The sequence below is a fragment of the Borostomias antarcticus genome, assembly GCF_949987555.1.
Source record: "Borostomias antarcticus genome assembly, chromosome: 22".
NCBI classification, from domain to species: Eukaryota; Metazoa; Chordata; class Actinopteri; order Stomiiformes; family Stomiidae; genus Borostomias; species Borostomias antarcticus.
In genome coordinates this window covers 7,998,697-8,018,696 of record NC_140255.1, presented here as the reverse complement: position 1 = coordinate 8,018,696, position 20,000 = coordinate 7,998,697, and the positions used below count along the sequence as shown (strand labels likewise).

The window sequence follows — 20,000 nt, the reverse complement described above, 5'->3', positions numbered from 1 at the left end:
TGACTCAAGACATGGAGGACAGCTTTTCGGCTAAAAAGAAGGCCGGAGCGTTTTTATAGACCTGACAGCTGCCTACGACACTGTATGGCACCGCGGCCTCACCTGCAAGCTGCTCCGCCTGCTGCTGGACAGGCACATGGTCAGCATGAACATGAAGCTTGTCCGAAACCAGAGCTTCACCCTCACCCCCTGTAGTGGACAGCGAAGCAGGTTGCGAAGCCTTAAGAATGGCGTCCCCAAGGGATCTGTCCTGGCCCCCCTCCTTTATAACATCTACACCTACGACCTGCCGATCACAGTCTCCAGGAAGTATGCCCACGCAGACAACGTTGCGCTGGTGTACTCCGCTGGAGACTGGCAGGCCGTGGAGGAGACACTGAGCCAGGACATGCAGACACTAGCGGCATACCTCCGGAAATGGAGATTGAAGCTCAGTGAGGCAAAGACGGTGTCGGCGGCCTTCCACCTTAACAACAAGGAAGCTAAATGTGAGCTCCGAGTGCACATCGATGGAACACTCCTGCCATGCTGCGCCGAACCAACCTATCTTGGCGTGACTCTGGACACGTCGCTCACGTTCCGCCGACACCTCGAGTCAATGCGCAAGTTAACAGCTCGCTTGGAATTGATGAGGCAACTGGTCCGATCAGGGTGGGGCGCCAGCGCAAAAACACTCCGTACGGCAACCCTAGCCCTGGTCTACTGCTCAGCGGTGTGGTGTCGCGCGCCCACACTCGCCCCATCGATCCGCCTATCAACGAAGCCTTGCGCATCGTGACAGGATGCCTGCATCCCACTCCTGTGGTCAACCTTCCCATCCTTGCAGGCATCCAGTCCGCTGGCCTCCGCCGCACAGGAACCACAGCACGTCTCGCTTGCCGGGCCGTGGAGTCTAACCACCTGCTACATGACAGGCTCTCTGCAAAAGCAGAGCCTCCCCGGCGTTTTGAAGTCGAGACACCCTTTTGTGCCTGCTGCACGGGATCTCTTACAGCAATGTAGAGATCTGAACATCAGCAAGGCAGGATGGGCGGGCCACACCTGGCGTGCAGAGTGGGAGGCAAGCACCTCCAGACTCTCTTGTAGATTTTATCCGGGCCGCCGGTCCTTCCCCTACTGGCATGGACCTACTGTACCCAGAATGGCGTGGGTGAGGCTTAATTGTCTCCGGACCGGCATCGGACGCTTCCGCTCATCAATGCACAGATGAGGCTTGGTATCCTGTGCGGCGTGCGAGTGTGGCGGTGAGGAACAAACCGCAGACAACATCATCCAGGACTGTCCGATATATGCGGCACCCAATGGAATGCGTGGCCTGACGGTGACATGGTTCCTGGAGGTGTGCCTGGATATATAGCTCGGGTGGCCCCTAACCCAGGCTTGGGCTGGTAAAAGGATAGCCCCTCGGCCCCGAGCCTGGGGGAGACAGCAGAAACAACTTGACCCAAACGAAGAAGAAGAAGAAGGACACACCAAAAGCAAATATGGAGACAAATAGAGATTTATACACAATCACAAAGACACGAGCACACACACACACACACACATACATACATACATAACACACATACTGTACAGCTAACTAGCTATTTGAATCTATGTGAATATGGGGTGTGAAAAGTGCCCTTTGGTTGCTTGTTCAAGCTTACTTACAACGTGTATGTATGTGTGTGTGTATGTGTGTATGTATATACATACACACACACATACAGACATACACACACGTTCGTTTGAACAAGTATGGGGTGTGAAAAGTATGGGGTGTGAAAAGTGCCCTTTGGTTGCTTGTTCAAGCTTACTTACAACGTGTATGTATGTGTGTGTGTATGTGTGTATGTATATACATACACACACACATACAGACATACACACACGTTCGTGTGAACAAGCAGAGCTCACTGCAAAACATGCGCACATGCGCGGTAGTTCGCTCGCGCTTTAAATGAATGGGGGAGCTCACGTGACCGAATGACTGTTTGCGTTGTGAGTTGTGAGCTCAGTGGCGCGTGTATGTATGTGTGTGTGTGTGTGTGTGTGTATGTATGAGATCGAACATAGCCTACATACATACACACACACACACATACACACATACACGTTCGTTCCAACCAGCGCAGCTGTATGTGAAACCGCTTGCGCATACCATCGCGGTACCCACCGCACTTCCGCGTGACGTCACCGAATGCTCTGCCGCTGTTTAGAGAACAGCGTGTATGTGTGTATGTATGTGTGTGTGTGTGTGTGTGTGTGTGTGTCCCCTAATCCCCATAATCAGTGTGTGTGTTCCTGATGAGAGAGTCAGACGCGGGCGACATTCGCAAAAGTTCATTGATCCCGCGGCGCGAATTTTCTCGCCGCGCCCGGTGTGAACACAGCCCTCCCGATTGAGCATTATTGTAGGCCAATTAAAATAAAAAATACTAAAATGTCTCCAATAATAATATTTTCTTTTCATGTTTCATGTATTATTATTATTATTATTATTTTCTTTTTTTTCTTTTAGATTTTTATTTTTTTATATATATTTTTAAGTTATAGGTTAGGCGCAGGCCTATTCATGACAGGCCTAAAAAGTGTTCAAATAAAGATATGTTCCAGATAGCAAATTAGGAGATAAGCAACATTGAAATATTGTTAGGGGGAATTGAATATTGAATATTGAATCAATGTTGAAATGTTGATGAAACCACTAATAGCCTACAATGTTAATTCTATGACATCCTTTCAACATTTAACGTTGAACAACCATTGATCTTCGGCCATAACCAGAAGTCAACGTTTTTGAACATAAATCAAAATATTTAATCTGGATCAGAATGGTCTGGATAGGATTAAATCTCAAAATTGGGTATTTAAAACCAGGACGTTTGATCCTGATCCTACAGTTGTAAAGTTGGGATATGGTAGGCCTATACCCAGAACCCTGATGAAATGCTGTTTTGGGTTATTTAAAAAGTCCAAGGTGGATTATCCTGATACTGCAAGGGTGGATCAAGCATGGATTCAAGGTGGATGTAGAGAGATGTAGGACACATGGCACGGTGTACTATGCCGACCGTCAGGCTGGACAGAGGGATACTGGCACCATTCAATTAGTTTTCTTAACTTTACTGGAAAACTGAACAGATTGTGCAACCTGGAATGTCAGATAACAAAAGAAAGCCTAGGCTACATTAATTCTCATCATAAAAGATGCCGTACAAAATCAAACAAAATACATTTTAATATTAGGCCTACACAAAGCACAAATACTGACCGTGGCTTCACTCCCTCACGCACCTTCATCACATATAGATATTCCTACTGATCACTAGACCCAACCAATTCCCAGTTATATGTAACGCAAAATAATTTTACTAATTATCATCATGATAAAAAAAATGTGTGTGTGTGGTGACAAAACTTTGTGTGTGACTTTTTTTCAGGGAGAATAATACATGACACACGTGCTTAACAAAATAACTTAAGCAATAGTTAGAACAGACTGATGGTTATGACCTGCTCAAATCATGCAATTCTGGCTTTATATGTAGCCTATTCCATAATGCAGCTGGATATGAATCATTATGGAAACTGACTTTCATTTCCAAATTCTATTACTTTGAACAACATAGGCATTTCATTAGTCATTTAGCTGACACTTTTATCCAAAGCAACTTTAATTGCTTTTATAGTGAATTCTCAAATGCATCTTTTGTCTAAAACAAGTGCTAAAACATAATCTCGTGCTGAAGGCAAATTGAAGAATATCAAAATAAATAAAAAAAATAATGGTGAGGGGTCAAAATACAAGTGGTATGATCCCGGTCAATATTTCCAAAGACCTCAGTTCAAATCTAGATTCTTTAATCCTGAGCCCTATACTACGAAACAGTACAGTGTTAGAGCGATAACTTCAGGTTCAAGATTGGTTTATCCGTATTACGAAGGTGGTTCACTTTTCACCGTGCTATATCACTGTGGTAATTTATGCTGCCGAGCTAACCTGCTCTGGGGCAGGTTAAATTCCAGATTATGGATCAAAATGTATGAAGCACTGCCCGCTGACCGATCAATTCACTTGGAAAAAGGTATATGGACGTTAAGATTCTATATGGATCTTCAGTGTGCGAATTAAACAATAATCTGCTGTGCGCGAACAGCGAGAGATTCTTAAGAAGACTTTTTACAAACCGACAAAACCCTCTTTGGCTTTCCCCGATATCATATGAAATTTTGCAGAATGACAGCTGCTTGAGCCATATTTTGCCTTGTGCATTTAGTGATAGACTGTAGGCTATATGCACTGGCTTGTGTTTTATTAGTCTACCTGCAGCTTCGTGCAGGCTCTGGGTGATGCGGAGAACCAAGTAAAAACACTCATATTTTTATTCAATTTTCAAATCTTTAATGTTGATTTATTAGACTATCATCCTGTTCCTCAAAATGCAAATTACAATGCTTATAGTAATTGAATGAATTAAGGTTATTTGAATAATCTATATTATTCCCAGTTTTGCTTCTTTTAATCCCTTTGGGCCCAATTTGCTTTAATTGGTATACTGTTAACTCGGTGTTTTCCTGTTTTAGCATATGGACCAATTGATCCAAAACCTCCACAGAAATCCCTGTCTGTGAGGGTCCAGCCACATCTTTTTGCCTCTACATGCTAAGTAATAGAGGCTTGTTGTTTTTCAGAATTATACATAAGTTGTTTCTAGGATGCATCTATGCAGTACGGTCAAGGGCTGGCTCTTCCAAGAATGAATTATAAAAACACCCTGGTACTATATTGTAGGCCTACAGTAAACACTAAAGGTCTTTTGTTTGGTGGTTCCACCCCTGAAAGGTTGTAATTGGCCGGAAGTGGGCGGTAACAAGGTTTGTTTTTCCACCACTTAACCTCTTCACCTCGCGTCTGACTCGAACCTCGGATGTTTGTCAAGTATCTTGTTTGGAACGACTTGCCGCAGTAAGAATACACTCCAAAAGCATAAGGTAAGATGCGATTGAACGTTAATGTCGATGTAATACAAGATCATTTTCACGACTTGTCTTTTAGGCTAGCTAATGTTACACACCGCTGTGTGCACAGCGACTCTAAGTTAAGTTAGCTAGCGCTAATATCATCGATAACTATCCTAGTCTGTATAATCGCTTCCATTTTATTATGTGTTGAAGTTGGCAAAGTTTGTGGACTGGATTATAAAGATTGTGCTTTATTCAAAGTACATTCGTCATTGACACATATTCACACGGCGCTGTTGTAGTGTTTGCTAGCGAGCTCCCCCACAATGCATGCGACACAAGATGGCGGCGCCCAGGGACGTGGCTATAACCTATACTTAAAGTCATTTTCATCAGTAAGGATGTAAAATATGATAACCATTTGGCTGTCTTGGTTTAATTTTCTTTGTGTTTGTATCAATGCGTTATGGACGTTTTGTTTAAAACGAGTATACCCAAAAAGTTCGCGAGTTAGTTGGCTAGGCTAGTCTAGGCTAACATGGGCTGCGGCCTTCCTGTAAGCGAATTAGCGAAACGTAGGGGAATGATCCGCCCTAATCTCTGATTGGTTAACTCAACCTCGCCTGGGGGCTCGCCGTTTCGGCAAGCCCCCAGGGTTCCAACTCAAAAGTGAAGGCCTGTTGAGCCGCGCCATCTTGGCAAATTTCCTCGCGCGTCAAATTTGCCAAGATAGCGCGGTTCAATAGGCCTTCACTTTTGATAGCGGTCAGTGAAAGGAGTGGCTGTATCCAGTTCTATTAATACATCCATGCCTTTCGCAAATTCGCTTCCTGTAAGCAGACTAGTGACTTGCCGCTGGCACGAAGGAAAGCGTAGGAGCGCCCTCTACTGGGCTGACAGTTTACAACCTAAATCATATACCACTACAGTATTTGAAAACCCCGACTAAACACCATCTGTGTTGAGGGAAGTAAAATGAATGTGCAGCATACAGTAAATGTGATTGACATTTGACCCAAACTAAACAAACAACAGCTCAGAACAGCCAACTCTTCCATGTCATGTGACAAAATGTTGTGTATTAATATGATTATGGGCTGTTTGATGATTGTGGGCCTACAACTTTCTAACTGGTTATGGTTACTCATTCCTAGGGTCTGTAACACACCACCAAGGACAGGCTTCAAGTGAGTGACTTCTACGGTGTCTGCTATTGGACTGCGACGCTAGCAATGGCTGGGTGAGTTACAATGGGTGGACATGGCCCTTCTCTTTCAATCTGTTGTATTTAACTCAGATTCCATTTCAAAAGGTATCAAACCCACATTATAGCTTTTAGAGCGACCAGTTGTTTGGTTCGTTTTTGTAGGGGAAACCCTGACCACCCCCATCCCATACAAAAGGCTTTCATTGCAACAATATATTTGTCTGTAGTAACTTGAATTAGAGACGGTACAACACCCCAGTCCTTGTTTGTAATCAAAACTGTAACATTAACCTCCTATTATTTCTGATTCTTTTGAAGTCAACAGATGCCGATACCGATGGCTCCAAGATTGTCAGCGGTTACCTCATATCCATTGGTCACAGGTGAGTGATTGTATAGTGAATTCTTCTCATTGAGCCGCCTAGACAAATTATTATCTTATTATTTACTTCACTGACCATGTGCTGTTGAACACCTTTCCATGTGTTTTTAGGGTGCAGCAGCAGCGAATAAGGGAGGCACTCAGAGCAGTAGATCCGGTTGGGACTGTGCTGCGTGGTCTTCAAATACATACCACCCCAAGACGACCATACTCCGTACCAGCCCCTCTGTCCCTCTGGCATCTCGATGGATACCATAAATTAATCCAGTAAGATGCCAATATCAGATTTGAACAATTTTGCATGAATTCCCTTTCAAGTCCTCTGATTTCACATGACTTAAAAATGACACAATACAGTGAATTTTTTTTCCACAAAAAAAACTTGACACAAAAGAGCCATCTTGGCGAATTAAAATATATTTATTATACATTTAAAGTTATTACTAATGGGTCTTGGGGACACATGTCAAGCTGAAACATGAGCATATAACATCACTGCCTTTCCCTTATAAAAACATTGGACCTTGTTGAGTAGACTAGCCTTACATGCATGCCAGGAGTAGGTTTAAGTCGGATTGCTTAAGCTGTCTTAGTCCGTCTGAGACTATGGAGTCATGGATTGTACCTCATTAGGTACAATAGGCACAGAGGCAGGGGTGAATTACTGGAGTGAATCTTGAGACAAAATAATGAAAGCGCTTTCATCTTGAAGATCAAGGGCCCTGCCATCCTTTTCTCTCATGATGAATGAACATGGTGAAACTTTTGTATTGGTGAAAAAAATACATGGCTATGATGGGCTGTAGTTTTCTCAGTTTAAATTGCATCCATTAACGTTTTTTTATTTTTTTTGTCAATTCACAGCTGGAGAATTGTAATACATGGGGGGATTGATGGATTTAGCCGGAAGATCATGTTCCTGAGGGCCAGCAACAACAACAGGGCATCCACCGTTCTGGAGTGCTTCATTGAAGCTGTGGATGCCCATGGGTTGCCTGCATGTGTTCGCACTGACAAAGGGGGAGAGAATGTCGATGTGGCGAGGTACATGCTGGGGCATCCACAACGTGGACCTGGTAAATATTGCCTTCTGTTTTTGAATCATCATCACAAAATGATCATGTTTTGCAGCAACACTTGGCAAACTAAACATGTCAGTAAAAAAATGGATAGTACATTTGCTTTGTACCCCACTGATTGACACAACTGCGTAGTGTGCCGTAAAACACTAATATTCCACCACCCCTCCCTTCTCCTCCCAACTCAGACCGAAGGTGCGTCATAACTGGCAAGTCTGTCCACAATCAGAGAATAGAACGCCTGTGGCGAGACTTGTGGTGCGTGGTGGTCGGCAACTATTATGCTGCCTTCCGCCACCTGGAGGAGATTGGAGCCATGGATCGTGACCAGGACGCCCATCTCTTTTGCCTACATTTCGTGATGCTTCCAAGGCTGAACTGGCATCTTCGTCTGTTCAGCCAAATGTGGGACAGACATCCGCTGTCTTCCGAGGGAAACAGATCCCCCCAGCAGCTGTGGGTGGCTGGACAGCTTCTCAATATGGAGCAGATACCCGATGAGGTAAGAGTGGCCATGCAAAAATAGTTCATAAAATGCCTACACAACTTCTTCTGTTGTCAGATGTAAAGTGATGTCAGATGTACTGGTGGGGATTTGCATCCCCATTTCAAGACGCATGTTTTAGACATTTTTTCTAAAGGGTAGGACATGTCTACAAGGAGCGCCCTAATTATAATTTCTCGGTAATTGTTTTGGATTAAATGGATTACCCCATTTACGGAATCGACTGGAATGGGCCAGCTCCATCCCCTGATGCACGGGAACGTGTGGAGGTTCCAGCTCTTCCCCCAGCGCTATCGGTGACCTACGAGAACCTGCTGCAGTCGAACATCGACCCCTTCCGGACGAGCTAAGTCTACGGAGTAGACATATACCTGGAGGCTTTGAGCATGCTCCAGGCATATATGGCTGAACATTCAGGTGAGATGTAAGGCCATTCAACCACTCCCAGGTTGCCTCTTCAGACATGAATCACTATCTAGCAAGCTGACACTCTGTTTCTCTCCACAGACCAGTCTGGACAATCTGCATAGAAATCAATTACGACTGGAACATACCTCCTGTATGCATAATTCTTAATAAAACTTGCATTGCTGATTGGATGTCTAGTTTCTTCAAATCGTAAACAGAGACAACTTGTTTACTGACAAATGTGTTTGCTTTTTTAACTACCATGTAACAGTGAGGATCCAAGTAGATTTGTGAGCAAGAGACACGTTTGCCAACACTTTTTATATGTCAGCTCCAGTGATGACTAGTGACCCCTGCCTGCAATACAAATTCAGCAACAAGTTGTGGCAGTGTTGTCTTTATACCACATCGCAATGATATCAGCTACACTAGCTCTGCATACATGGCACACATTATCCAAGCTGTGTTGTTTGTTGTGATGGACTTGGATACATAATTGTATTTTTCTGGCAAACCAGTCGTTGAAATGCTACAGTGTGATCGTGGGTACCTTCCTTCATTACTAAGCGTTATAATACTATGTGACATAGTGTTAAGATGTCTTTGACATAAACAAATGATAAGAAATGACATGTTCTACAATCTCTACTATTGTAATGCATCAGTCTGTGTAAAGCTGGCTGATGGTGTCAAGGTCCTGGCTACTAGCTGCCTATCGCCTCCCTCGGTCCTCACTCCAACTCAGCTCCTCCCAGCAGGTAGAGCTGGACGTTCATCTGGCAACTCGGGACACCTCCACGACAGAAAACAAACTGCAATTCTCCTTCCTCCTCTGGGCTGGTTCCCTTAGGGGCATCACTTCTCCACCGCTGCAGCTGAATAGTACTTCCCTGAGCCATGACCCATGAGGTTGTTGGAGTCAAATCTGAAGGCTGGTACACAGTCCATCTATAACATCAAAAACAATCTGTAGTTGGACCCAACAAGCACTGTGATAATAGCACCCAAGTCATTGCTGCAGAGCGTTCATGCACATGTATATGGCTAATGTAAATGTAATGTAATGTAAATGGGAGATAGTTACAAAACCTCTACTCGAATACAGCATATGGAAAATAATAATGTACCTCAATATTGCAATAGACACTTTATAACATTTACAAACCATTAAGGCTAGAGGGAATAACGCGCTCCTCTCTGATCACAGGCATACACTATAACATTAATAATGGAGGCAGGTGCTGAATGAGTAACGTTACTGCACAGGGAATACAGTTGGGACGTGATTTTAGCCAAATTTCTCTAGCCAAACTAAAGTAATGGAGCTAGCTAGATACAGCTACATAATATACTGAGTTGAATTCGCATAACGTGACCATCTCACGTTACCCACAGTCTTGGTAGACACTTCGCTAGCCTAGGCAGTGATGTAACGTTAGCTGGGAAGCTAGCTAGCTTGCAGTAAAAGCCGATACATCTAACCACGCAGATATTCATATTTTTAGTGCTATATTTACCATAGTCTTAGTCGTCTTCATTCTCTGAAGCGATGTATCGAAGTCCTTCATTAAGCGAGTCGACACAGACACACACACAGACACACACACACACACACACACACACACATACATACACACATACACGCTGTTCTCTAAACAGCGGCAGAGCATTCGGTGACGTCACGCGGAAGTGCGGTGGCTACCGCGCTTGTAAGCGCAAGCGGTTTCACATACAGCTGCGCTGGTTGGAACGAACGTGTATGTGTGTGTGTATGTGTGTGTGTATGTATGTAGGCTATGTTCGATCTCATACATACACACACACACACACATACATACACGCGCCACTGAGCTCACAACTCACAACGCAAACAGTCATTCGGTCACGTGAGCTCCCCCATTCATTTAAAGCGCGAGCGAACTACCGCGCATGTGCGCATGTTTTGCAGTGAGCTCTGCTTGTTCACACGAACGTGTGTGTATGTCTGTATGTGTGTGTGTATGTATATACATACACACATACACACACACATACATACACGTTGTAAGTAAGCTTGAACAAGCAACCAAAGGGCACTTTTCACACCCCATAGAAAAGTGCCCTTTGGTTGCTTGTTCAAGCTTACTTACAACGTGTATGTATGTGTGTGTGTATGTGTGTATGTATATACATACACACACACATACAGACATACACACACGTTCGTTTGAACAAGCAGAGCTCACTGCAAAACATGCGCACATGCGCGGTAGTTCGCTCGCGCTTTAAATGAATGGGGGAGCTCACGTGACCGAATGACTGTTTGCGTTGTGAGTTGTGAGCTCAGTGGCGCGTGTATGTATGTCTGTGTGTGTGTGTGTGTGTCTGTTTCGACTCGCTTAATGAAGGACTTCGATACATCGCTTCAGAGAATGAAGACTGTAAAAATATTAATATCTGCGTGGTTAGATGACAAGACCATGCTTTGTGGGTAGATCGTATGCCAAATCAATTTGGTTTTTTTGTTTAGATGGGGGAGAGCCGGGTCAAAAGTCGCGCAGGACAAAAGTCGCGTTCCCATTTTCTCCAGAATGACTGGACCTGCAAATATGTGGTTATACTTGTCTGCACATATTACCGAGCTCCCTTCATATTTTGGGCGCGATCGCAGCATATTTGACAGAGATATCGATGGAAAACCACTTTTGCCCCATATAAGTAAAATCATGGTCTCATAAGCATTTTTCGATTTTAAATTTGTGTACACTTGTTTTAGTTTGCAAACATATGCAATTTTCTTAGCATATCTACTGGCTACATGATAACATAGCTTTCAAGTTTCGTTCGAGCAAGTCGTGCCTGCAAGCCAGGGAGAAATGACAGGAGACCGTGGCGGGGCTTAGAACCAGAGGGGTGCGCGAGTGACATTTGGGCAGAATGAACAGGTGAAATTAAAGCTCTCGAAGAGATCTTTCTAATGCCATTGGTCAGCTTTGTATGCAGTTTTAATGTGAAAGATACTGTTACGGCTCCGCCTCCGCCTGTGCGCTCTCTAGCTCCCACCACCGTTCCCGCAGCGCGCGCGCCACGGCCTTCCACTTCAGCGCGCGCTCTGCGCGCCCTTCGACGTGATCACCCCGCACACCTGATCACCCCCGCACACCTGATCACCCCCGCACACCTGATCACCCCCGCACACCTGATCACCCCCGCACACCTGAACACGGTTCCGCTAACGAGCTCCGAGGGCGCGGCTCACCTGCTGCCACCACTCATCCAATCACCTCCCCTATAAGAACCCGGTCTTCCCAACGTTCTTCACTAAGATGCGTTGTGATTCCGGTTTGTTTGCTGCTCTTTCCCTGGACTGACACACGGCTTCCCCGACCCATTCTCCCCGGACCTCGACCACGGCTTGGATTACGTTTTCTGGACATTGTTTGTTGATAGATTGACCCCTGCCTAAACTTGACTACCCTTTGCCTTGCCCTCTGTACCTCCGCTTTGTATTAAACCGCCCTCTGGGCTTGGAACTGTCCGTCTGTGTCCGTGCGTTTGGGTCAGCTAGCCAACCAGCCCCCTTACAGATACATCTTAAATGCAGTCAAGACAAATTATTTTGCCTCTTAACTTTCGTCAAACCCCCTGGTTCCAGTCAATTGGATTATATAGGCTACTTTCGTTTACAATGACGTTACCTTATGAACACAATAGCTTAACCTATAGGCCTACATAAACACAATAGCCTAAAACCATGTTTATTTAGGCCTACAATGTATTTTCTTTCATTGACAGCATGCCAATAGGGTGAGGAAAACGACGCGCGGTCTCTTCAGCCCTGAGACCATCAGGCAGACAGCTCAGGAGGTCGTTGAAGGCTATATATTATTATGATATGTCTAATAATACATTCGTTTTGTGTTTGTCCCCACGCAGAGCAAATTATTTTGTTTACAACTATTTTGTTACCAAGGTGATTTGCTACCTAAATGATTGGTTTGAAGTGGTTCTCACGCGACTTCCTCGCGACCTAGCGAAACAATCATGATTTTATGACAAATCTGCAATAAACTAAAATGGGCAGGAAGAAATGCACAGCGAAACTAGAGAGAGAGAGAGAGAGAGAAACGTTCTTATGGAATGAATTTATTTATTTTTTAATGAAAGGATGAAAGAGCCGCAAGCCAACTTTTTTTTAATCAATGAATGGAGGAGCCGCACATTGACGGGCGTGGAGCCGCGGGTTGGCCACCCCTGCTTACGGGATGCGACTTCCGCCACGGTCTCCTGTCATTTCTCCCTGGCTTGCAGGCACGACTTGCTCGAACGAAACTTGAAAGCTATGTTATCATGTAGCCAGTAGATATGCTAAGAAAATTGCATATGTTTGCAAACTAAAACAAGTGTACACAAATTTAAAATCGAAAAATGCTTATGAGACCATGATTTTACTTATATGGGGCAAAAGTGGTTTTCCATCGATATCTCTGTCAAATATGCTGCGATCGCGCCCAAAATATGAAGGGAGCTCGGTAATATGTGCAGACAAGTATAACCACATATTTGCAGGTCCAGTCATTCTGGAGAAAATGGGAACGCGACTTTTGTCCTGCGCGACTTTTGACCCGGCTCTCCCCCATCTAAACAAAAAAAACAAATTGATTTGGCATACGATCTACCCACAAAGCATGGTCTTGTCATCTAACCACGCAGATATTAATATTTTTACAGTCTTCTTTCTCTGAAGCGATGTATCGAAGTCCTTCATTAAGCGAGTCGAAACAGACACACACACACACACACAGACATAGGCTACATACACACACACACACACACACACGCATACATACACACATACACGCTCTTCTCTAAACAGCGGCAGAGCATTCGGTGACGTCACGCGGAAGTGCGGTGGCTACCGCGATTGTATGCGCAAGAAGTTTCACATACAGCTGCGCTGGTTGGAACGAACATGTATGTGTGTGTGTATGTGTGTGTGTATGTATGTAGGCTATGTTCGATCTCATACATACACACACACACACACACACATACATACATACATACACGCGCCACTGAGCTCACAACTCACAACGCAAACAGTCATTCGGTCACGTGAGCTCCCCCATTCATTTAAAGCGCGAGCGAACTACCGCGCATGTGCGCATGTTTTGCAGTGAGCTCTGCTTGTTCAAACGAACGTGTGTGTATGTCTGTATGTGTGTGTGTATGTATATACATACACACATACACACACACATACATACACGTTGTAAGTAAGCTTGAACAAGCAACCAAAGGGCACTTTTCACACCCCATATGTGAAAGGTCAGCCTGCTGTAATGTGCGTGTGTGTGTGCGTGTGTGTGTGTGTGTGTTTGTGTGTGTGTGTGTGTGTGTGTAGGGGACTTACTACTATGTCCAGGTGGAGGCCTACAACATGAAGGGTTGGGGTCCGGCTCAGATCTCCACCCCCGCCTGCGCCTGTCCATCCGGTGAGTCCCTCTCTCTCTCCACCCTCTCCTCCACTCCAACACATGGAACCACGTGTGTGTGTGTGTGTGTGTGTGTGTGTGTGTGTGTGTGTGTGTGTGTGTGTGTGTGTGTGTGTGTGTGTGTGTGTGTGTGTGTGAGATCACGCGCGCGGGGTCTCTGGGCAACTCAGAGAGTTGTGTGAGATCACGCGCGCGGGGTCTCTGGGCAACTCAGAGAGATCTAACCCCACCAAGTGTGAAGTAGCAAGCGGGGTTTCCCGACCGACCAGTGACGTTGTTTCAACGTTCTTTCAACGTCATCTCTGAGGCGTTGTGATGATGCGGAGGGTGACAGCTGTTGGAGAGTCCCCCGCCGGCCGGCCCCCCCTCCTCCAGACGTCAGTGTCGGTAACCGTAGCTACCTTTTCCAGAGGCTGGTGCTCAGTTCCCGCCAACCAAATGCTGTGAGGTCATCAACACCGACAGCTGAGCTGGTGACAAGACAGAATCCATCTCTGTCTCTCTCTCTTTCTATCTCTCTGTCTCTCTCTGTCTCTCTCTCTCTCATTCTATCTCTCTGTTTCTCTCTGTCTCTCTCTCTTTCTCTCTCTCTCTCTTTCTATCTCTCTGTCTCTCTGTCTCTCTCTCTTTCTCTCTCTCTCTCTTTCTATCTCCCTCATTCTCTCCTAGTCTCTCTCTCTCTCTCTCTCTCTCTCTCTCTCTCTCTCTTTCCCTGGCTCGGTCTCTCTCTCTCTCTCTCTCTCTCTCTCTCTCTCTCTCTCTCTCTCTCTCTGATCATGTCCAACACCCTGCTGTGTTCAGTACTCAACATGTCCCCAGGTCAAGATGAAGGGAAGGAGGGATGCCACCCTAGACTGTTGGGACGCGTCCCCGGTCGCTCTGACAACCGGAGGGACTCCCTAGCGAGTGGGAGGAGTCTCAGGGATCGCTTTGTAAAAAGCTAAGCGTGCATCAGCTCCTGTTGACTCTCCCAGGTTTCTCAGTCGAGAAACGCTCACGTTGTGGGAGACAGGGTGTGAAAGAAGGAGGGAGAGAGAGGGATGGAGGGAGAGAGAGGGAGAGATGGAGGGAGGCAGGAAATCCCTCTGTGAGATGGGTATCTGAGCGGGTATCATGTTTTTATTTGTAACACAAACTATCTTTCTAAACAGATGGGGTTCCATCTAAAGAGTGCTTTTCACTGCTCATGCATTGCCTGATGTTTAAATGGGCAAATGTTCACAGGTCATGCATGTGACAAACATGAAAACAACATCACATCTGCTGTGTTTACCAGCACAAACACAACATGAAAACAACATCACATCTGCTGTGTTTACCAGCACAAACACAACATGAAAACAACATCACATCTGCTGTGTTTACCAGCACAAACACAACATGAAAACAACATCACATCTGCTGTGTTTACCAGCACAAACACAACATGACAACATCACATCTGGGGCCTCATTAGGGCCCGAGCACTGGCGGTGCGAGGCCCTATTGAAACTCGAAGGATTATTATTATTCTTCTCCTTCTTCTCCTTCTTCTTCTCCTTTACTCCAAACAAATGCCTTTTAGGCGGCCTAAACATCGATGAAAACGGATGAAACTTTGCAGATACGTCAGTCCCGGTGAAAAATTTGATAATTCATGGGTGACGGAAATGGGCGTGGCAAAACGGCTCAAGAGCGCCCCCTGGAAAGTTTAAAATGGCGAGCCCCACCTTTCAGTTTGATGTAGGCTAACGAAATTCGGTGGGCATATGTATTTCATCGAGCCACACTTAAATGTCTCTTGGAGCTATACCCAACATGCAACAGGAAGTCCGCCATTTTGCTCTTAATGTGCCATTTTGTCCTTGTTTTGACCATTTCCATGCCTCGTACTTCGACGAACTCCTCCTACAGATTTCATCCGATCAACTTCATATCGGGTCAGCTTCATCTTAAGACCTTTGTGATCAAAAGTTATCAAAAAAATTGAGTTTTCACCAAACACCCTTGCCGTGGCGCCCTGCCAAAGTTTGACATTTCGCCATAAAACACGAAGTCCTCATAACTCCTCCATACATTATCCAATTTGTCCGATATATCTCACGCTTCATGACGGTTCTGTCCTGAACACATCTATGTGTCAGTATTGCGTCATACTTATAGCGCCACCTATTGGTGAAACAGGAAGTCCTCATAACTCCTCCATACATTATCCAATTTGTCCGATATATCTCACGCTTCATGACGGTTCTGTCCTGAACACATCTATGTGTCAGTATTGCGTCATACTTATAGCGCCACCTATTGGTGAAACAGGAAGTCCTCATAACTCCTCCATACATTATCCAATTTGTCCGATATATCTCACGCTTCATGACGGTTCTGTCCTGAACACATCTATGTGTCAGTATTGCGTCATACTTATAGCGCCACCTATTGGTGAAACAGGAAGTACTCATAACTCCTCCATACATTATCCAATTTGTCCGATATATCTCACGCTTCATGACGGTTCTGTCCTGAACACATCTATGTGTCAGTATTGCGTCATACTTATAGCGCCACCTATTGGTGAAACAGGAAGTCCTCATAACTCCTCCATACATTATCCAATTTGTCCGATATATCTCACGCTTCATGACGGTTCTGTCCTGAACACATCTATGTGTCAGTATTGCGTCATACTTATAGCGCCACCTATTGGTGAAACAGGAAGTCCTCATAACTCCTCCATACATTATCCAATTTGTCCGATATATCTCACGCTTCATGACGGTTCTGTCCTGAACACATCTATGTGTCAGTATTGCGTCATACGTATAGCGCCACCTATTGGTGAAACAGGAAGTCCTCATAACTCCTGCATACATCATCCGATTTGCACCAAATTGCTGATGCTTCATGAAGGTGGCCTTCTGAACCCATCTATGTGTCGGTATTGAGTCACACTTACAGCGCCACCTACTGGTGAAACAGGAAGTCCTCATAACTCCTACATACTTTGTCCGATTTACACAACATTTCTCACGCTTCATCAAGGTACTGTCCTGAACACATCTATGCGTCGGTATTGAGTCACGCTTAGAGCGCTACCTACTGGTGACAGGAAGTTTCTGTCAGTACTGGACACCGAAATAGCACACCCTTTAACGGCGCCACACCCCGACCCGCGTGGGGTGCGAGGGCCCGCTCACTGCTGCTCGCAGCACTAGTTTATCATTGAGGTACGCCGTCTTTTCTGCGATTTCAGGCGTACGCCTCTTCCCCCCCCACAGCGCGATCTATCAAGCAAAAAGGGCGGATATTTTGTCGCCTTTCTACGCGCTTTTGTAGGACACCTCTCAACTTGTCGTACCGATTTAGACGGGTTTTTACACCCTTTTTGAACACAGGGGGAACTGGCGACGCAGGTGGTGCGTCGGTGAATTACAATGTTTGATGGAGAGAATAAGAGCGAGAGTTTATGAACGCACAATCATGTAGGCTAATAGCCCAATTCAGCACAAACATATATCTCAAAGCAAGATCGTGTCCTCTAACCGGCTCATTAATGGTCCGATATGGATTTGTTCCCCAAACTTAACCTATGCGCACACCTAATGCAGGCACTCCATCAGACGGCAATAATTTACCAATTAGATTGTCATTAATATGTGATCATGTGGACCTGTTTGCTGTTTGGTAAGCATATGAATGACAGTCCTCCTGTGCGTAATGCGAGCCTAAATGAATCCGGCGCTACTCGGCCTACTGGCCGAGATAGAACTCCAAAGAGGTGACGGCGATGGCGACTGCACCCACATAAGGGCACCATCAGTGAATGAATACGTCTATGTGAATCGCAAAAATGTGCACACTATAAATACCCAAATCATATGTGACGCCGACATGCTCATCACAAGTGGAGTGGCACGGTGGCCTGGCTCCACGCATGACTCATTCATCCTGGCGCACAGCAGGGTAGGGGCTAGACTGGAGGCAGGCGCTGCGCGTGACGGCTGGCTTGTTGGTGTGTGCATAGCCAAGATACATATTCTTTGTCTTTTTTACTTTAATCTTTATTAGCATTTTCCATCCATACAACGACAATACAATAACACATAAAAACTTACAATAACAGCTTACGGGTACTTCCATCCATGCAGCTTTTTTCTCTTACTCAAATATTACAATTTTAATATTAGTCACACTTCCTCATCACACTTCCTTCTATAATCCATCCATTTTTCCCATCTCCCTTCAAACTTTCCTTCCTGCATCCTCAATTCATAAATAAATCTCATAAATCTCCTCCACAACACCCACCACTGCTCCTTGGTTGGGGGTTCCACCTTATACCAAGCCCTCATTATTGTCTTTTTACTAGCAACCAATAGTACTTTCAATAGGTATCTGTCCCCTCCTTGTACATCATTCTGTTATGTTTGCCAAGATATATATTCAAAGCTGATAAGAATGAGAACCAGTCAAGACCCCACCACAAAATGAGGACCCAAGCCCTCAGCCCCCTCCCCGTCATGAGGGTTACCAGCGGGGCCAAAGGGCCCGCACTGAGGTCATGCGCCAGCTATGAAGACACAAACAAGTATGGTTCACATTTTTACAATTTTATTGTCTGTTGGTGGGTGACTGTGTGAAGTGTGTGAGTGCGTTTGTGAGTGAATGTGTGAGGTCCGTGAGTGTGGTAGTGAGTGATAGTGTGAGGTCCGTGACAGCATGTGTGAGGGAATGAAGTGCAGTGAGGATGTCCTGTTGGCTCTGGTGGTGTAGTGTGGTGACCTCCACCAATTGCTGCACAACTGCCCCACAACTGCCCCAATCCCTTCTGCCATGTCCCTCTGGGCCTCTAGGGTCATGAGCCTCCAGCACAGTGTCTGAGAGGAAGCCCAGCCCTCAGGGACCCTTGAGGCAGGGACGCTGGCAGCCGGAGGTGGAGGCGTGGGCGGTGGAGACGGAGACGGAGGCGCTGGAGATGGCACTGGAGCTGGAGGTCGTGGCGCTGGAGGTGGAGGCTGCAACCGGCGGGGGCACGACCGTCAGGTCAAGGACCACTGCAGACTCCCCCTCCTCTGAGTCCCACCCCACGTCAGAGTCTGGAGAAACAATTTCAGTCATTTTCTTTGAGTTTGTCTGTACACTTTATTATGCATTAAACATTTCATTGTGCAGCCATATTCATTTGATATGTTTTTCTGTTGGCAGTCAAATAAATGCTGTGATTTACCGGGTGATTTAGATGAGAGTCTTAATTTCCCAGAGGGGAAAATGTTTAATGTGGTCTAACATTATGAAGTGGTCATCTGTGTTATCGTTCCCTGTTTTTGGTCCTAAATCAATCATAGCCTACCACAGAATGTTTGCTTTCCTCACAGCCACATAATACAGAATGTCCGTGTAGCCTACACCAAATACAGGATGCACGAAACGTACAGTAGGCTACCTAAACTGTAGGAGCAATCAGACAAATGTAGGCTAGTACAAATAGCTTACCTTCCGAAGATGATTTGTTTCCTCGCGTGGACCTCACCAACAAGCACATGCACCTCCGTCTCCGAAAAGTTTATCTTCTTTCCGCGTTTTTCCATAAACGTAATTGTCTTGCCTTTGCTCCACGCTATATTATGTCGGTTCCTTCCGGGTATCCACGCTGTGCGCTGTCATAGTTTTGACCATATATGGTTGAATTTGGGCGTGGAGAGGGCGGAACACGAGGAGCGTGCACGTCCGCTGTCTTCTACGACACCGTCGGATTTTTCATTGAGGAATCGGCGCAGCAGCGTGTACGCCATGTTTGATAGATCCGAAAAGCATGTAAATATTCTCGTCGTACGCGGCAGTCCGCCCTTTTCTCGTTTTCGTCGCACGCCCTCTTTTACACCTGAATTTACACGCTCTTTGATAAATTAGGCCCCTGCTGTGTTTACCAGCACAAACACAACATGACAACATCACATCTGCTGTGTTTACCAGCACAAACAGCAGAGACTGTGTCACTGAGCCATGGGAATATTTACATGTG

The 20,000-nt window shown here is 45.5% G+C and overlaps 1 protein-coding gene across 1 annotated transcript in view; it reads left to right on the top strand.

Annotated features, from left to right (window-relative positions):
• ankfn1b (ankyrin repeat and fibronectin type III domain containing 1b) overlaps positions 1 to 20,000 on the top strand; it is a gene marked incomplete at both ends in the record, with an annotated part of 96,828 nt that overhangs the window by 42,244 nt on the left and 34,584 nt on the right. Inside the window, one exon of the mRNA XM_084456021.1 lies at positions 13,912 to 14,002. Within this exon, the coding sequence (XP_084312147.1) occupies positions 13,912 to 14,002 (91 nt within the window). The remainder of the gene's footprint in view (positions 1 to 13,911; positions 14,003 to 20,000) is intronic.